This window comes from Equus przewalskii, chromosome 22, assembly GCF_037783145.1.
Source record: "Equus przewalskii isolate Varuska chromosome 22, EquPr2, whole genome shotgun sequence".
NCBI lineage: Eukaryota > Metazoa > Chordata > Mammalia > Perissodactyla > Equidae > Equus > Equus przewalskii.
The window spans coordinates 48793564-48809017 of NC_091852.1; the positions used below are offsets into that span (position 1 = coordinate 48793564).

Consider the following 15454-nt stretch of genomic DNA (forward strand, 5'->3'; position numbering starts at 1 on the left):
CAGGGGCCAGGATCAGAGCTGGGCCAGGGCTGGGCCAAGTTGCCCTGATGACGTACAATTGCAATTTGAAGCATTTACTCACAGTGTGAGGCAACAGCAGGGCCTATCTCTTTCAACTACTGACACCTGCCCCCCTGCACCCCTACCAAGGCAGAGGCCACCGCACCATCCCTCTCGTGCCGGCCTGGTCTATTCCCCACCACGCCAGGGAGGCAAGGGCTGGCAGTTTGGCCGGGCCTGTAATTCTAGCCAGCCGGGGGATGGGGTGGACTTGGCTATAAATACTCAGAAGGCTGCTAAGCGCCTGCAGCTGTGGCCCAGAGGCTGTGGTGGGATGGGGGGAGTCGGGCGTGGTCTGAAGCTCTTTGCCGAGCGCAGCTAGTTGGCCTCTAGGAGGGGGAAGGAGGCAGCACAATTTGTGGAACAGATAAAATCTGCTGTTAATTTAGTGAGGAAAGAGACCCAGGCTTGAGCTGACAGAGCTGGACAGCCCTGTGGGAGGGATCATGGTTGCCCCCTGGGGCAGGGGTACAGCCATCACACAGCAGTGAGGGGGTAGATCTGGGTGGGGGCCCGCCCTGCCCACTCTGACTGGGGAGGCAAGGATCTCCCACAGTCCCAATCCTCTCAGAGCAAGGGTCAGTCACAGCTGCGAGAGCTAGGCTCTGTGTTTCTGAGGACCTGAAGACATGGGCACCTTGCGTCAGAGAACCTGAGGAGGTGACAGCTGGGGGCTACTACTTGGGTGGATTGGCAGTTCCTATGAAGTTACCATCTGACCTTGTCAGCAGCCGAGTGATTGTGCAAAAGGAAGTCCTCTAGGCATCCCTCCTGCCCCTCCTCTGCGGGCTGCAGTCTCCCTGCCCTTCCCAAGAGGCCTTGGCCACAGAGGCCCGACTTCCTGGCCCAAGGAGCTTCCCATGATTGGTGTCAGAGCCCAGCATATCAAAGGGCAAGGACTATCTTTCCTTAACTGCTGTATAGATGGCAAACTAAAGCTCAGAAAGGCAAGAGACTTGCCCAGAGTCATGCAAGGAATTAACGACAAAGCTGGAATTAAAAGCCAGGTCCCCTAATTCCCAGGGGGATGGGGTGAGGCCAAGAAGAGAACATGAGCTTAATTCAAGAGGGAGAGAGGGAAGAGAGAGAAAAAGACATCTTCGTTCTGCCTCGAGAGTGAGGAGCTGAGCTGGGCAGTGGCAAAAGCGCTGGGCTGCAAGGGGAGGGGGAGACAGATTTGGGAGCAGGTGCAGGGGTCACACCAGGAGGAAATCTGAGCTGCACACAGTGTCAGCAGCTGGGATGGGGCCAGGAAGGGGCCTGCTGGCCCTGCACTCTCCCTTCACCTCACTGCCCAGGCCAAACCCAGGCTGGGCCCTCAGCAGGCAAGGCTGGGGCAGGTGCCAGTGAGCAGTGGGGACAGGTGGCCGACAGGGTGGGGATTCAGGAGCAGAGGGAAGGCAGGAAATGGCAGCTGCCCCAGCCTAGCCCACACCCCACCACCTGGACAGAAATGAAGATGGGACTGGTGCTGGTCTGCCAAGGAGCTCTCAGGACCTTGAGGGACATACACCCCAGTGTCCCAACTCTCTTTTTCTCGGGGCCCAGGTTACCAGCTGAAGCATCATAGTGCCCTGTAGACAGGGGTGAGGGATCATAAATTCAGGATCTGCTCTTCTGAGGGACAGTCCCAGCCAAGGACATCTGGAATCACATGGGATATCCCATCAGCCCTCCTAGGTTTGACATCCTTTCCCCCTTCCCCGGGTATGTCTGACACAGCAAGCCTGGCCCCAAATGGCAGCCCACTCCGAAGAATTAGGTACGAATACTAGGTGAGAGCACCTGTGGCTTTTTCCACAGCCCTCTCCATCTGCAAACACATACCTCTTAGCTCCTTGTTAGGACACAGCCAGGGACTGTCCTGGGGGAAGGGTGGTCCCAATGGTCAGAGGCCCCACTTCTTCCCAGGGCTATAGCTCTCCCTGACTTGAAGGGCTAGTTCCTCTGAGGGTCAGGAAGTGGATACCTTCCTCCACTCCTCCCAGCATCCAGACCCTGTCTTGGTCTGAGGTTCAGAGCGAGAGCTGGATGCTTCTTGTAGGCCTCACCTGGGCCCCTGTGTCACCCAATCTGAGTTGGGGAAGGATCCTGTGGGGGTCGGGGGAGGCAGAGGTCCAGAATCTAACTGGGCAGGGGAGGGGCAGGGCACAGCAGGCGATGGGGGACAGGGAGAGATGGCCCATCCCTCATCATGCCTCCCCCATGTGTACTTCCCCTCTCCCCAGGAAAAAAAGGGGCAGGAAGTGCAGAAAGGTCCAGCTGTGGAGATCGCAAAATTGGACAAACTGCTGAACCTGGTGAGGGAAGTGAAGACCAAGATCTGAGGGCCTGGCCTCAGTCCCTGTCCATTTCTTGAACCCAGTACTTGTAGCCCCTGAGCCTGGTACCCAGGCCCATCCTTAGCACCCAGTATGTGACCCCAGCCCTGATCAGGCCCCAGCATCTGCCCTCAGCACCCTGCTCCAGCCCTGGTCCCAGCACCTTACCCTAGAATGCGGCCCTCAACCACCATTACCCCCTCCTACCGTGCACAAATAAACTTGTCTGGAAGCCCATCCCTTACCTTTAATTTTGCTACCACAGGGCCCCCAGGAAGAGGAGAAAATCTCAGGGTAGAGCCATAGTTCCATTTATTACCCAACAAACAGTGGGAGGACCAGAGGAGGGGCCCAGCCTGGACACCCTCCCATTATTGCCATGGATTCCAGTTTGCTTCCCCAACCTTGAAGGCCTAGAGGCGACTGGCCTAGGGAGAGGGTGGACACCCCCTGGCCCTTGGAATGGAGCAGAGTTCAGATGGCCCCAGCCCTAGCACCAACTCATGAACCCCCGCCCCAGACCTGTCTACCTGGGGCCACCAGAGCCCCTCTTGGAGCCAGGCTGGCTAGACTCTGGGTGCTGGGTCCAGCTCCAGACAGGCTGTTCTCTGAGTTCTGAACCCCAGGCTGGCCGGACCCTGGAATCCTGATTCCAGGCTCTGGGTGGGGGCTGGACTTAGGTCCCAGACTCCAGGCTAGGCCCGGGGACTTCAGGGCTGCAGCAGGTAGCTGCCTTCATGGCTGGGCTTCTGGGGCGGGGGCGCCTTCTCGGGACAGGGGCCAGGGCTGGAGTTGGGACTGGATTCGGAGAGGGAGTCGATGTCAGCAGAGCGGGAGTGGCAGGCCCAGCAGAGAATGACCCAGAGCAGCAGCAGCAAGAAGCCTACGAGGCCGTTGCAGACGATGGCGATGAGGGCGCCCTGGGAGATGGCTGCCCCCATGACGGGCAGCGCCCTCAGACCAGCACAGACCTCGGGGCTCCCTCAACGGCAAGGCCCATGCCGAGGGGGACTCCGGTAGCGCCGGCCTTCCGCGGAGGCTGTCCCGTCCACACGCAACGATTCCTGGGCAGTGGCGACGTCCACCTGCAGTCCTGCGCCTATGGGGGCACAGGGCAAAGGGGAGGGTGTGAGGAGGAAGGGGTGGGGTGAGGCCCCCCACACCTCTGGCCTCCCTGGCACAGGACTCGTGTCCCAGCAGGCCCAGGAGCCCCCAGAGCAACGCCTCCTCCGCAGGCCGCTCTGGGCACCTGGATGGGGGCGTAGCCACGGTGGGAGGCCGAGCGGGTGGCTCCTGCTCCCGGAACCGTGCTCGGCCTGGCCCTGCCCACCCGCTCCCAGCCCGCCGGGCACTCGAGTGGGCGGGACCGAGGAGGCCCGCGGCCTGGGAGGATGGGGCCCGCGGCCGGCCGGCGCGTGTGGCCGGCCGGAGCCCTGGGGCGCTCACGGAGGGAACTTTGTGGAGGCCTGCAGGCGGGGGACTGCGGGCCAGGGCTGCGCCCCGGAGGGCCCGGGCTGCCTGTGCGGCAGGGCTGTGTCCGTGCGTCCGGCTGGGTCTCGGTCCCCTCGCCTGGACGTGTGCCTCTGCCTCCCGGGCTGTGCCGCTGTCTGTCTCTCCGGGCAGCGTCTGCCTCTCTGTGCGGCCCCCTCTCCGGTGCGTCTCGCTTCTCTCCAGTCTCTCTCTCTGTGTCTCTGCACCCGTCCGTCCCTGTGTGCACGGGTCCCCGGGTGCATGGGTCCCTGTGCGTCCCTCTGTCCCCGTGGACGTGCCGCCTCCTCTCCGTGGGTCTGTCTCTATAGTTCTGTCTCTGTCTTTGTGTCTCTCTTTCTCCCCGCTGTCCCTGACTCTGAGGGTCTGTGTCCTCGCCTCCGCCCCCGGCTCTCCGGTCCTCGCCGCGCGCCCGTGGGGGAGGCCCCTTACCTGAGTGGAGCCCGGGGCGCGCCCGCGGAGGGTCCGGGGCCGCGGGATGCTGGGCGCCGACTGAGGCTCGGAGCCGGCGGGCGGGGGGCGGCGGGCGGCGGGCAGGGACGGCGTCCCCTCCCCCGGCCCTCCCCCTCGGCCGCGCAGCCTCCGCCGGCCGCTCCCGCCGCGGCGCGACCGGGGCGGCCTCTGCCGCGGGCGGTCTGCGGCGAGCGGGCACCTCCTCCCCCTGGGGCGGCGCCTCCTCCGCGGCCGCGGCCGCTCGCTGGCTCGCTCGCTCGGCGGCGCTCGGGCGGCGGCGGCGGTCCGGGCGTAGGGTTCGGCTGGGCTCGGCTGTGTTCGGCTACGCTCGGCTGGGCTCGGCTGGGCTCGGCCGGGCTCGGCCAGGCTCGGCAAGGCTCGGCCGGCAGCAAAAACAGCGAAGAGCCCCGCCTCCTGGGAGGCCGGCGGCCAGCAGCCTGTCGGGGGCGGAGCCATCCCCGCACCGCTGCCGCCATTCAATTGGCTGGCCGCGCCAGGCGCCCGTGCCATTGGTCGTGCGCTGGGGTGGGGACTGGCCCGCCCTTTGTCCAGGCGGGGGCGGGAGCGGGAGGAGGGCTGAGGGGGCTACTCTGTCTAGATCCCTCCCGGGGGAAGGGGGCGGGGGCGAGGCCCATCTACTCGCGGAGAGCTCTTGCCCCTGCCACACCTGGAAGAGCTGCACACCTAACATCTGAGAAAAGCCAAAGCCTCTGTACCCCCATACCTGAGGGGACCGCCCCCCATGTCTGCAAGAGGTCTCTGTCCCTGTCATGTGGAGGCAGACTCTGGGTCCCCGCGTCTGGGAGGAGACAGAACCTCCTCCTCTTGGAAGCCCCCTGTACTCCCGCACGTCCGCTCTCACCCGGGTGTGGGCCCTGCATCTACACTTCAGAGGGTCTGCAGTTGTCTCCGCACTCCCTGGCCCCGGGAGGGGTGAGCAGCTCTGCCCATGCAAGTTCTTTGGACACATTTATGGAGCTCCCACCCAGGACTGGCTGCGGGTTTGTGCTTTGCTCTGCTATGAGGGAGCCTAGGACGGAGAGGAACGGGGTCCTCTGAGGGATGGCTCAACCCTGGCTGGAATAGGACCAGGCATGACTCTCCATCCTAGGAGCTCTCCTCAGAGGAAGACCAGCCTGGGGAGCAGCCCTCGGGTAGACCTTCCTACCCTACCTCATATGCCAGTGATTCCTAAGTGTTCTGAGCTAGACCCTTTTCTCATCTGCACGTATTCTCCGTGGACGAGCACATCCCGAAAGCAATATCGTGAAGTCTCTCAGTACTCCCCAATCCAGCGTTAACTTATCTCTCGCATGCTAGACAAAGATCCAAGTGCCTACCAGAATCTGGGTGACACTGATTCCTGGTTCTGCAACTTAACTAACTTCGTGACCTTGGGCAAGTTGCTTACCCTCTTTTAGCCTCAGCTTCTTCATCTGTAAAATGGTTTTAGTAATAGCTACCTCTCAGGATTGTAGTCACTAATTCATTTATACCAGACTAACCACATCTCAGCAGATGTCAAATGATACAACCCCAAGGACCACGTGGCTAAGGTGCCCCTTCCTCCAATGCCATGAAATTCACATGAGATCCCTATAAATCCAAATGCTGTCTTGAAAATGAGAAAGGGAAAGGTAAAGTAATCTGGAAGACTGAGTCATCCAAACCTACTGAATTTCTTTGTCTAAAATAAATTTTTGGACCCTACTGAGTTTACCAGAGTGGATTAATTTTAGTTGCCCTTGGCCCTGTTACCCAGCAGGGTGGAGGCATTGTGAACAAGATCAAATCGGTTCCAGGAAACAGAGGAGACTTAGATCGTTGCAAATCTGTGTGTAATCTGAGTGAATTTGTGACCCAGCTTCAGGAGTTCAGATGTTATCCTGAAAACGGGGAAGCCACTGAAGAATTTTGAGCAGAAGAGTAAATGTGATCATATCCAAAAATTAGAAGGATGATTTGGGCTGCTGGGTGGAAGGAGGGATTGAAGGCATTTGAGAGTGAAGGCAAGGACTGATGACAAGGGACTGAATTGATGGGGGCAGGTAGGAGTGGAGAGAACAGGAGAGCACTGAGGGTGTTTGGGAGTTATGACTGGCAGGACTCAGAGACCTAGACCTATAGGATATAGGAGGTAGGAGGGAGGGATAGTCAAGGCTGACCCCCAGGTTGCTGACTAGGGGTACTGTGATGCCATGGACTGAGATAGGGAACACACGACAAAGGCTGAGTTTCAGCAGGGGGCTGGGGGATGAGGGGTGGGGAAATGATGAGATCCGTCTGGGATATGTTGAATTTGAGGTACTAATTGGACACCCAAGTTGAGATGTCCAGTAGACAGCTGGATAAACAAACAGGTCTGAGGATCAGGAGAGAGGTCCAGGCTGAAGATAGCATTTCGTGAGTTATAAGCAAAAGAGTAGTAGTCAAACCAGAAAAGTAGATGAGCTCACCCAGGAAGAGTAAGAACTAGTGTAAGCAAAAAGATACATTTATAATCAGATTCTGAAAACCTAAAGACAGGGATGCCTCAGGAACAACTGGAACTAATAGACGCAAAAGCCTTAGGTTCTCTCTCTGCCTCTCATCTGTTACTTTCTGCCTGTCTCCTTCATTTCCCTCCCCTCCCCTAGCCCCAGTCCCTGTCGTCCCTACCTCCAGACTAGCTTCCAATGCTCTTCTTGTCCACATGGTGAAAAACGTGACTTCAGACAATCCCAAAGCTTAAATCTTACTGTCTAGGCATCCAACCACCCTGGCTTCTTTTTCTTGCTTGCAGTTTGCAAATTCCTGAGGAAATACTCTGGTTGGCTCAGCTAAGTTAGATGCTTAACTCTAGACGAATCAACTGTGGCCAAGAGATGGATGAGGATCAAATTGCCTGCCTAACACGGCCCACAATAACCCCATGGACAATGGTGGGGGGCGGGGAGGGGGGTCCCAGGAGGAGAGAGATCCTAAAAAAGCAGAATGGCAGGTGTTCACTATAGTCCACCCTTTGTTTGCACAACACACACACACGTTGTTTTCCTATATATATGATTCCAGAAATGCCCCCACCTTCATAATCCAACCATCCCACTATACATATGCCAATAAATTCACCTTCTCTCCAATGGAGGGCAGCTCAATGACACATCCAGCTACTGTCTCCGGAGATTACATCATAGGACCACTGTTCTTCATATTTAGGTTCTTTGAGTAAAGTCCTTTCATGCTCTAGTCAGGTCTCTATAAGGTATGAATATGGTGTCTAATAATCACATTACCTTTGTTTGGGCTGCCTTTGAGCTATCTTTAAACCATTCCTACCCCCCTCCCAAAAAACTCCTGATATTTAGAGATGGAAGAAAGAGACAATAAAATGGAGTAAAAAGAAAGCACTGTACAGTGCTCACTAATCTAGAGCATCATCCATACATTTTTTGGCCATGAATAACAATGAAAACAATGGGACTAGGAAATTTCTTGGCATCTGTTTGTTGACTCAGTTCTTTGGCTACAGAGTTCAATCAGAGTACAGCCAATCTGGCTGCTCTAGGTTTTGCCCACAAGGATGAGATCCCTCATCCAGTCCTCTGAGAGCGCCATTGTAGAGGAATTCTCTGTGGGGCACTGTACTGATTAGCACCGCACTTTCTGGTGGTGTTTGAGGGATTATCCGGGGACTGAGCAATCACAGATCTCTGCATTTATGAGGATTGGGTGTGGTTTTATTTTTCCTCCCAGATGATACAGTTCTTTTAAAACCATAATCAGCTGTCTGTCAGTTTCATCTGGGGGAGAATTCCTTTTGCTAATAACATATTTCATTTATCCTAAGCCACATTTTTTCTGGTTTAAACAACTCAAATCAGAATATGGCTTACAATTAATGGCATGTAATAGTTTTTTAGGCTTTTCTTTTCTTAGTAGTTCATAAAATAACTTGCCTCCTATAATTGATAGAACATAAGATTTATTTAATATAGTAATTTTATCAGCCAGAGTTCTTTTTCACAAATAATACAATCCACTCTGGTTAGTTGAAGCATAAAATGGATTTGTTAAAAGATATTATTTAGCTCAGAATTGTTAGGAGGGCTGAGGAAATGGACTTGAGGCTAAGTTTCTAGGAACAACACCCAAACCATACCACACAACCTGATGAGGAAGCCACAGCCACTGCCACTCCAAATACTAAGCACCGGGAGTTCAATTTGACTGCCAGCTTTACAAGCTCTTCGGCCCTTCTGTGGTAAGAGCTCAATATTGTAACCACTGGGAAACCACTGCTGTTCCCACTCCCACCCCCGGAAGCTGGACACTTGTACTACCAGCAACAGCAGAAACTGAAGTCGTATGTCCAACTTGCTTCCTTCCTCTATCGGTCAGGATTAGCTAGGTAACACAGTAGTTTAAAACAACCCCCAGAACTTCCTGGCATAAAATAATAAAGATGTATTTCTTGCTCAGGCTACAGTTCCAGCATTCGTGAAGAGGGGAGGGGGAGTCGTGCTCACTGTGGTCATTCAGAGATTGAGGCTCCGCCTCTTATGCTGATACCATCTTCTTGATAGGAACCCTCAGAGTTTGCTGTGGCAGAAGACAGTGAGGAGAAGCATACACTGGCTTCTGCTCAGCTTGCATTGATCAAAACAAATCTCATGGCCACACCTAACATCAAGTGACAAGGGAAATGCAATCCTCCTGGTGCTCAGAAGGAGAGAAGAACCAGAAACATTGGTGAACTTTAGTGATGTTTACCTCCCTCATATTGCTCATTTCCAAATCAAAGTCTCACGTCGGGGAGGTAGCAAGCTGCAAGGGATGCTGGAATTTTAGTTCTGACTTCTATACTGAGGAGGCTGGATTGTAAAATTAGGATTTTCCCACATGGAAAAACTATTTAAAAGGGGAAGGACATCCATGAATACAACAGATTTCTACTAATATAGTCAATACTAGAATTTTGTAGAACCATGCTCTCTGAAGCTTTGCCAAGAAGATATGGGGCCTGCACAAGTTCTTGGAGCAATTACTCTTTTTTTAGCACTGTGTCTGGGGGCTCTTTCAGTCCCTCTGCCTATGCCTTCTGGCTTCATGGGAAATCATAGGCTGGAGTTCCAGGGCTACAAGCTTTTCTTCTTTAGCCTGCCCTGGAATGATTCCCTTGCCTCACCCGCATTCCAGTAAACTCACTTTACAATGGGAGGGACCATCACATTTGCCTGGCAGGATAGGGACATCCAAAATAGGTGGTCTGCACGCAGTTAGGGGACACCAGAGTATTTAACTTGCTTAAGGACATGTGTGTCAGACTGGTAGGGCTAGATCATTATGTAGCCTTACTGAATTGCAGAACTAAGTTGTTGACTGTTCTCAATGTTGGTTCCCTGATTAGGAAACTGAGACGTCCTAGCAATCAGGGTGGAGGTACAGCAGGAGAGTCAGAGGAATTGGGAAGCCTTGCATGTTGTCCCCACCCTGCCTCCTCTCTCTCCTTTTTTCTCTCCAGACAAGCTTCCTATGCTTCTCTAGTCCACGTGATAATAAATTCAGCTTCTGACAATTCTCAACTTCACAGCTTAAATCTAGGTACCCAACAACATGTTGGCTTGTCTCTTTCAGTTCCAGTTCCAGCTTATCCTTCTCAGTTCCAGTTCCAAAATTCCTAAGGACTTGCTCTCATCAGCCTGGCTTTGGTCAGCTGCCACTCCCTGCACCAATGATCTGTGGGAGGGTCATAATATGGCGGCTCCCTTGATGACTATATGAGTGAAAGGCAGTTCCCACCAGAAGGGAGGGCCATCTAAACAAAATATAAAGAAGTCCACCATACTAACATCTATGGATGCACGGGAAAAGATAAATCTGCAAAGTAAATAAGGAAGGAGCTGTCAGAGAGAGAGAAGGAAAACCAAGAGAGAACATAGTTTCAGGGAAGCCAAGAAAGGACAGAAGTTCGAGGAGGGAGGGGTCAGCAATCCAAATGTCAGAGAGCGGTCCAGTAGTTTATACAGAAGGGACTAATGGACTTAAGAACAAGGAGGTTGTTGATGTCTTGGCAAGGAGGAGTTCCAGTGGGCAGTGGGCAGTGGGCAGTGGAGATTGTGGTGGATGCCAGATTTTAGCAGTTTCAAGAGTGAGTAAGAAGTTGATGCAATATAGATGATTCTTTCAAGAAGATTGACTAAAAGTTAGGAGTAAGGAGAATAGATACAGAAAGATGTAGAACCAGAGGAAACTTTTTTTAATTTCTAAAAATGTCTTATTTGTTTCTTACATGGGCAGGTTTACATACTGGTGGGAAGGAACCAGGATATAATTGATAGCTATTTTTATTATTACTGTCCATCTCCCCTGGGCTGTGCAGATGTAGACAGGCAGGGACAGGGATGGAAGCCCCGGTAGAAGGTATGAACCATTTCAACTGTCGACGAAAATAATCCATAACCAATCTATAAATGAAAATTTGGGAGAGTTTATTCTGAGCTGAAATCTGAGGACCATGGCCCGGGGCCTTTCTTCCCAAAGGAAGAAATGGCACCAAAGAAGTGAGGTATACAGGGTGGTTATATATCCCCAAACAGGACGTTTCACATATGATTGAAATGTCCCTCCCACAATAGTCACAAGATTGCCCTGTCGGCACAGCGCTTGATGGACACAGCAGGTAGTGGGTCTGCTCTCTCGGAGGGCGTAGCAGGAGGCAAGTCTATTGTCTCGAGCTGGTTGGTCACAGGTGAGCACAGCAATCAGTTTCTAGCCTAAGGAAAGACGCTTAATCCTTAAGGAGATGCCAACGTTGGGAGGGGGAGGGAAGTTGCACCTTTATCTCAAGGGCCTTGGTTCTTGCCATAGGAATATCTAAAGCAGATATACAATGCATGCTCAATGGCCACGGTCAGGCCCTTTTGGAAGGACAAGGTCAGGCCGAATTAGGTTTACACAAAATGGCTTCCTCATATACTCCAATATATCCTATTACTTGCCATTTTTATTTGTCACAACTTTTCCCAGGCCACACTGGAAAGGAGGGCAGAGAGTAGGTGTCTGGCCACAGCATTGGGTGACCCAGGTCCGGGCTCAGGGATCGCACCATGATCTATGCCCAGACAGAGAGGCCTTGTGTGGAGAACAAAGGGGCCCAAGGCTGGAACCAATCCTCAGCAGGTGGGGGCAGGGGACACAAACAACTAAACTCTGGGGCAAGCACACTTGCCGTGTGCTGATTTCCCCATCTCAAAACCCTACCTATTGCTGCCCCTACCCGCCTGCTCACTCCTCAGCCTCCCTGCCAAGCTGTCACCTGCTTTCCCAGCGACCTTCCCCACCTCCCATCACTCCTCAGCCACTGCCCCCACCTTCTGAGCTCACCATCCCTGAAGCTGCCTCACCAAGGTCACTTTCACCTCATTATCACATCCAATGAATACTTTTCAGTCCTTATCTTTGTTGACTTTTTGGCAGCATTGAGGCTGTTGATCTCTTTCTGAAACTATCTCCCCTGTGTTCCATGAAGCTGTTCTCTCTGGGAACATTTATTCCTCCTCCTAAAACAACAACTATTGTTTATTAAGCATCTAGACTGTGTCAGAGCTCTGCATTTGTCACAGGTGTCCCTCAGCTGCGTGCAAGACAAGTCCACGGATAACATGAGGGAACCGGGGCTGAAAGCAATCGAGGCGTTTTTCTAAAGCCCCACGGCAGCAGTGATGGAGTCTGGATTAAAACCCTGGTTTGCTGCATTGCCCTCAGCTCCAGCATGCTGTCTGTCTCCCTCACCTCTCTGGCCCCTCCTCAGCTTCTTTGGTGGGCTGGCTGTGCTCTCTGCACCCACCCTCTTCTCCTCTCATCTCCTTAAGTGAGCTTTTCCTCTGCATTCAGGGCCCATTTTTGTGCTGACAATGCTTTAATACCAACCCAGACCTCTCTCCCAACTCCCAGACTGGTATTTATTGTTGTTGCTGCTTCTGCTATTGTGATTAAGAGCTAAGATTTATGGAGCATTTACAACATGGCAGGCACTGTGCTAATTTCTTTATATACATCATCTTGTTAAATCCTTACAATGACCCTGTGAGGTAGGTGCTGTTTTCCCATTTTTCCACTTAAGGACACTGAGCCTGAGAGAGATTAATCACTTTGTCCAAGGTCAACAGGAGCCCAGCCTTGTCTGACCCCAGAGGCCATTCTCTTAACTGCTGACCAGATGCTTTCTACCAAGAGGTTCCACTAGTGCCTTACCCTTGCCATGTCTCCGTCTGAGCTCGTCTGTCCCTTACTTGCTGTGTGACCAAAGGCAAGTGATTGAATGTCTGAGCCATGGTTATTATCAACTTCCCCAAAGCTTGTCCACTAACTGATTCAATAAACAGTCCTACCATCTCCTAGTCAACAGGGTCGTACGAGATTCTTCCACCTCCATCCTGCATCCATCCCACTTTATACTCTGTGACTAAAGCCCACCGTGCTCCCTACCCCAGGACTGGTCCTTTTCCTACCTGCTCTCAGGCCGTCCACATCATTCATTGACTCAAAGCACCTCACTCAGGCCTGTGCATGCTCTCAGCCACCACAGGTTCCACGTTCTCTTCCTTCCTTACTCTCCTCTGCACGGCCCCCAGAGCAGTCTTTCCCAAATACACATCTTTCCAGGTCTCCCCAGCTCCCAAAGCCCCCTGGCTCTCAGCAGAACCTCCTGAACCTCAGCCTGGCTTTTGAAGCCCATACTGCCTGGCTTCACCACCTCTGCAGCCCCAGCTCCCACTGGGCCACTGCCAACCACAGGGACCGTCCTCACCATTCCAGCCTTTCCCTCCCATGCCCTGCCCCTCCCCCTGGGGTAGAGAGTGTCCTGTGTCTCTCCACAGCCCACCCCTCTACCTCCGGTATGTGTTTTTCTGATGACACCTGAGCCCAGTGGTGGGTGTACTCAGGAGTGCAAAATTGGTAATGTTTATTTTATAAAAAGTAAATATGCTGGCCCTGTGGCCGAGTGGTTAAGTTCGTGTGCTCTGCTTCGGCGGCCCAGGGTTTCGCCGGTTCAGATCCTGGACACGGACCTAGCACCACTCATCAAGCCATGCTGAGGCGGTGTCCCACATGCCACAACTAGAAGGACCCACAACTAAAATATACAACTATGTACTGGGGGGTTTTGGGGAGAAGAAGGAAAAATAAAATCCTTAAAAAACAAAACTAAACTAAATATATGGTTGCACAACAATGTGAATATGCCATGGAACTGTACACTTAAAAATGGTTAAAATGATAAAACTAAACTAAATGTAACTCCTCTCCCAGGTTCCAGCCCTCGGCACTGGTCAGAAGGTCATTTGGGGGGCCCCTCTTCACCCCATCCTCCTCAACTGTGCAGAGGTCCTGGGTATTTTATGCTGTGATTCATCTGGTCTCTGCTGAGATGCCCAGATTGGGAGCTCAACGCCCCGGATCCTCCCTTTCCAAGCCCACCCTCAACCACTCCTAAGGCATTGTTAGAGAGTGTTTGTGGGTCCCACCTGCCCATGCAAACACAGACCCCTCTTCAACTGGGGGACTCTCTGGATTGCTTTGCTCCCTTTCCCCTCTCCTTGGCATAACCCCCTCAAGAAGCTTAGGCTTCCAGAAGGCCAGGGTCAGGAAGAGGTCTGTGGTTGACGCAGCCTTGGGCCTGAGATCCTCACCCCAAGAGACTGAGAGAAAGAAGGCCCAGCCTTCAGCCTGTCACAGGACAGGGAAGACCTGGGCTGAACAAACCTCAGGTAACATCGCAGTGTGTTGTCCCAGCACACCCCCTCCTGCCGCAGGGGGTCAGAGCCCTTGGGGGCAGAAATGTGTCCTTCCCTGCATATACAGACACACACTAACACACATATGCACAACCCACAAAGCAGAGACACACATACACACAAGCAAAGAGACATGTATACAGAAACAACAAGCCTACCCACAGACACAGGCATGTGCATGAAAACAGACATCCATAAAAAGACACACACCACATATCCAGGAAAATACACATAAAAAGGTTCATAGGTCTTTGTAAGACACACACACACACACACACAACATACACACACACACACACATGCAGGCACAAAGGTAAATCTAATGATAGTCTCAAACAATAGGTGTCAGTGAATGTGTTTTGGACCAATGACTGAAGAAAGAAGTCAGAGAGAGACACAGATTAGTTTTCTAGACATTGGAAGAGTGTGTGTATGTAGGGACAGACTGATGGGAGAGAGAGCCAGGTAGCAATAGGGAAGGGAGAGACCCTGACCCCAAGGAAAGATAATAGTTGTTATTTACGTGGTACCAACTATTCACCTAGCACTCATTTATTCATCAGTTCATTTAACAGCTACCGTGCTGGGTCCTCTGCTGGGCTAGGTAGGCAGAGCGGCCTGGGCTGGCCCTGTCCTTGCATATGTCCAGCCCAGGAGGGAGAGAGATCTGTCCCTGAGCAGCTACAACACAGAGTCTTGAGTGCTGTGATGAGGGATGCACACCCAACTCTGGGCAGCAGTGAAAGGTAGGCATTGCCAGGGAAACCTGAATCAGATATTGAACAGGTAGGAGTTAGGGGAATGAAAGAGATGGATGGGGAGGTCAGCTTGGGCCAAGGGAAAAGCACATAGGAAGGTGTATTAGTTTCCCGTTGCAGTTGTAACAAACTACCATAAATTTAGTGGCCTCACACAACACATTTATTCTCTTACAATCTGAAGGTCAGAGGTCTGAGATCAGTTTCACTGGGCTAAAAGCAAGGTGTAGGGAGGGCTGGTTCCTTCCGGAGGCTCTGAGAGGAGCATCCATTTCCTTGCCTGTTCAGCGTCTAGCGGCTGCTTGTCTTCCTTGGCTTGTGGACTCTTCCTCCATCTTCCAGTCTCTCCTTCTATCATCCCATCACCTTCTCCTCTGACTCTGACTCCTCCTGCCTCTTTTCTATTAGGATGGTTGTGATTACATTGGGACCACTTGATACTCCAGGATAATCTTCCCATCTCAAGATCTTTAACTTAACTCAGCTGCAAAATCCCTTGGCCATATAAGTTAACATTCACAGGTGCTGGAGATTAGGATGAGGACATATTTGGGGACCATTACTCAGCTATCACAAGGAGGGTAGCATATTGTCCCAC

At 52.7% G+C, this 15454-nt stretch overlaps 3 protein-coding genes across 10 annotated transcripts in view; 1 reads left to right on the forward strand and 2 right to left on the reverse strand.

Annotated features, from left to right (window-relative positions):
* Positions 1–15454, forward strand: part of DNAI1 (dynein axonemal intermediate chain 1) — a 76414-nt gene that overhangs the window by 53786 nt on the left and 7174 nt on the right. For 6 of the 8 annotated variants that reach the window (XM_008540037.2, XM_070590288.1, XM_070590287.1 and 3 more), the window contains one exon: positions 2289–2618. The exons of the other annotated variants lie outside the window; for them this stretch is intronic. In XM_008540037.2, coding sequence (XP_008538259.2) covers positions 2289–2387 — 99 coding nt within the window. In that variant the 3' untranslated portion in view covers positions 2388–2618. Of the gene's footprint in view, positions 1–2288; positions 2619–15454 lie in introns of those variants that run through there. 8 annotated transcript variants of the gene reach the window in all.
* Positions 2677–3460, reverse strand: ENHO (energy homeostasis associated). The gene has a single exon (XM_070590325.1). The coding sequence runs from the start codon at positions 3320–3322 to the stop codon at positions 3092–3094; it is 231 nt and encodes a 76-aa protein (XP_070446426.1). The 5' UTR covers positions 3323–3460; the 3' UTR covers positions 2677–3091.
* LOC103564359 (putative hydro-lyase KRH_21160) lies at positions 2677–4793 on the reverse strand. Its single transcript, XM_008540035.2, has 2 exons — positions 4302–4793; positions 2677–3480 (listed from the first exon to the last, which is right to left on the reverse strand). Exons 1-2 carry the CDS (start codon positions 4776–4778, stop codon positions 3337–3339), a joined length of 621 nt encoding a protein of 206 aa, XP_008538257.2. The 5' UTR covers positions 4779–4793; the 3' UTR covers positions 2677–3336.

Coding starts and splice junctions, on each gene's coding strand:
- ENHO (XM_070590325.1), bottom strand. CDS start 3,322: ATGGGGGCAGCCATCTCCCAGGGCGCCCTCATCGCCATCGTCTGCAAC.
- LOC103564359 (XM_008540035.2), bottom strand. CDS start 4,778: ATGGCTCCGCCCCCGACAGGCTGCTGGCCGCCGGCCTCCCAGGAGGCG. Junction 3,481..4,301: donor GCGCCCCGGGCTCCACTCAG/GTAAGGGGCCTC, acceptor GTGCCCCCATAG/GCGCAGGACTGCAGGTGGAC.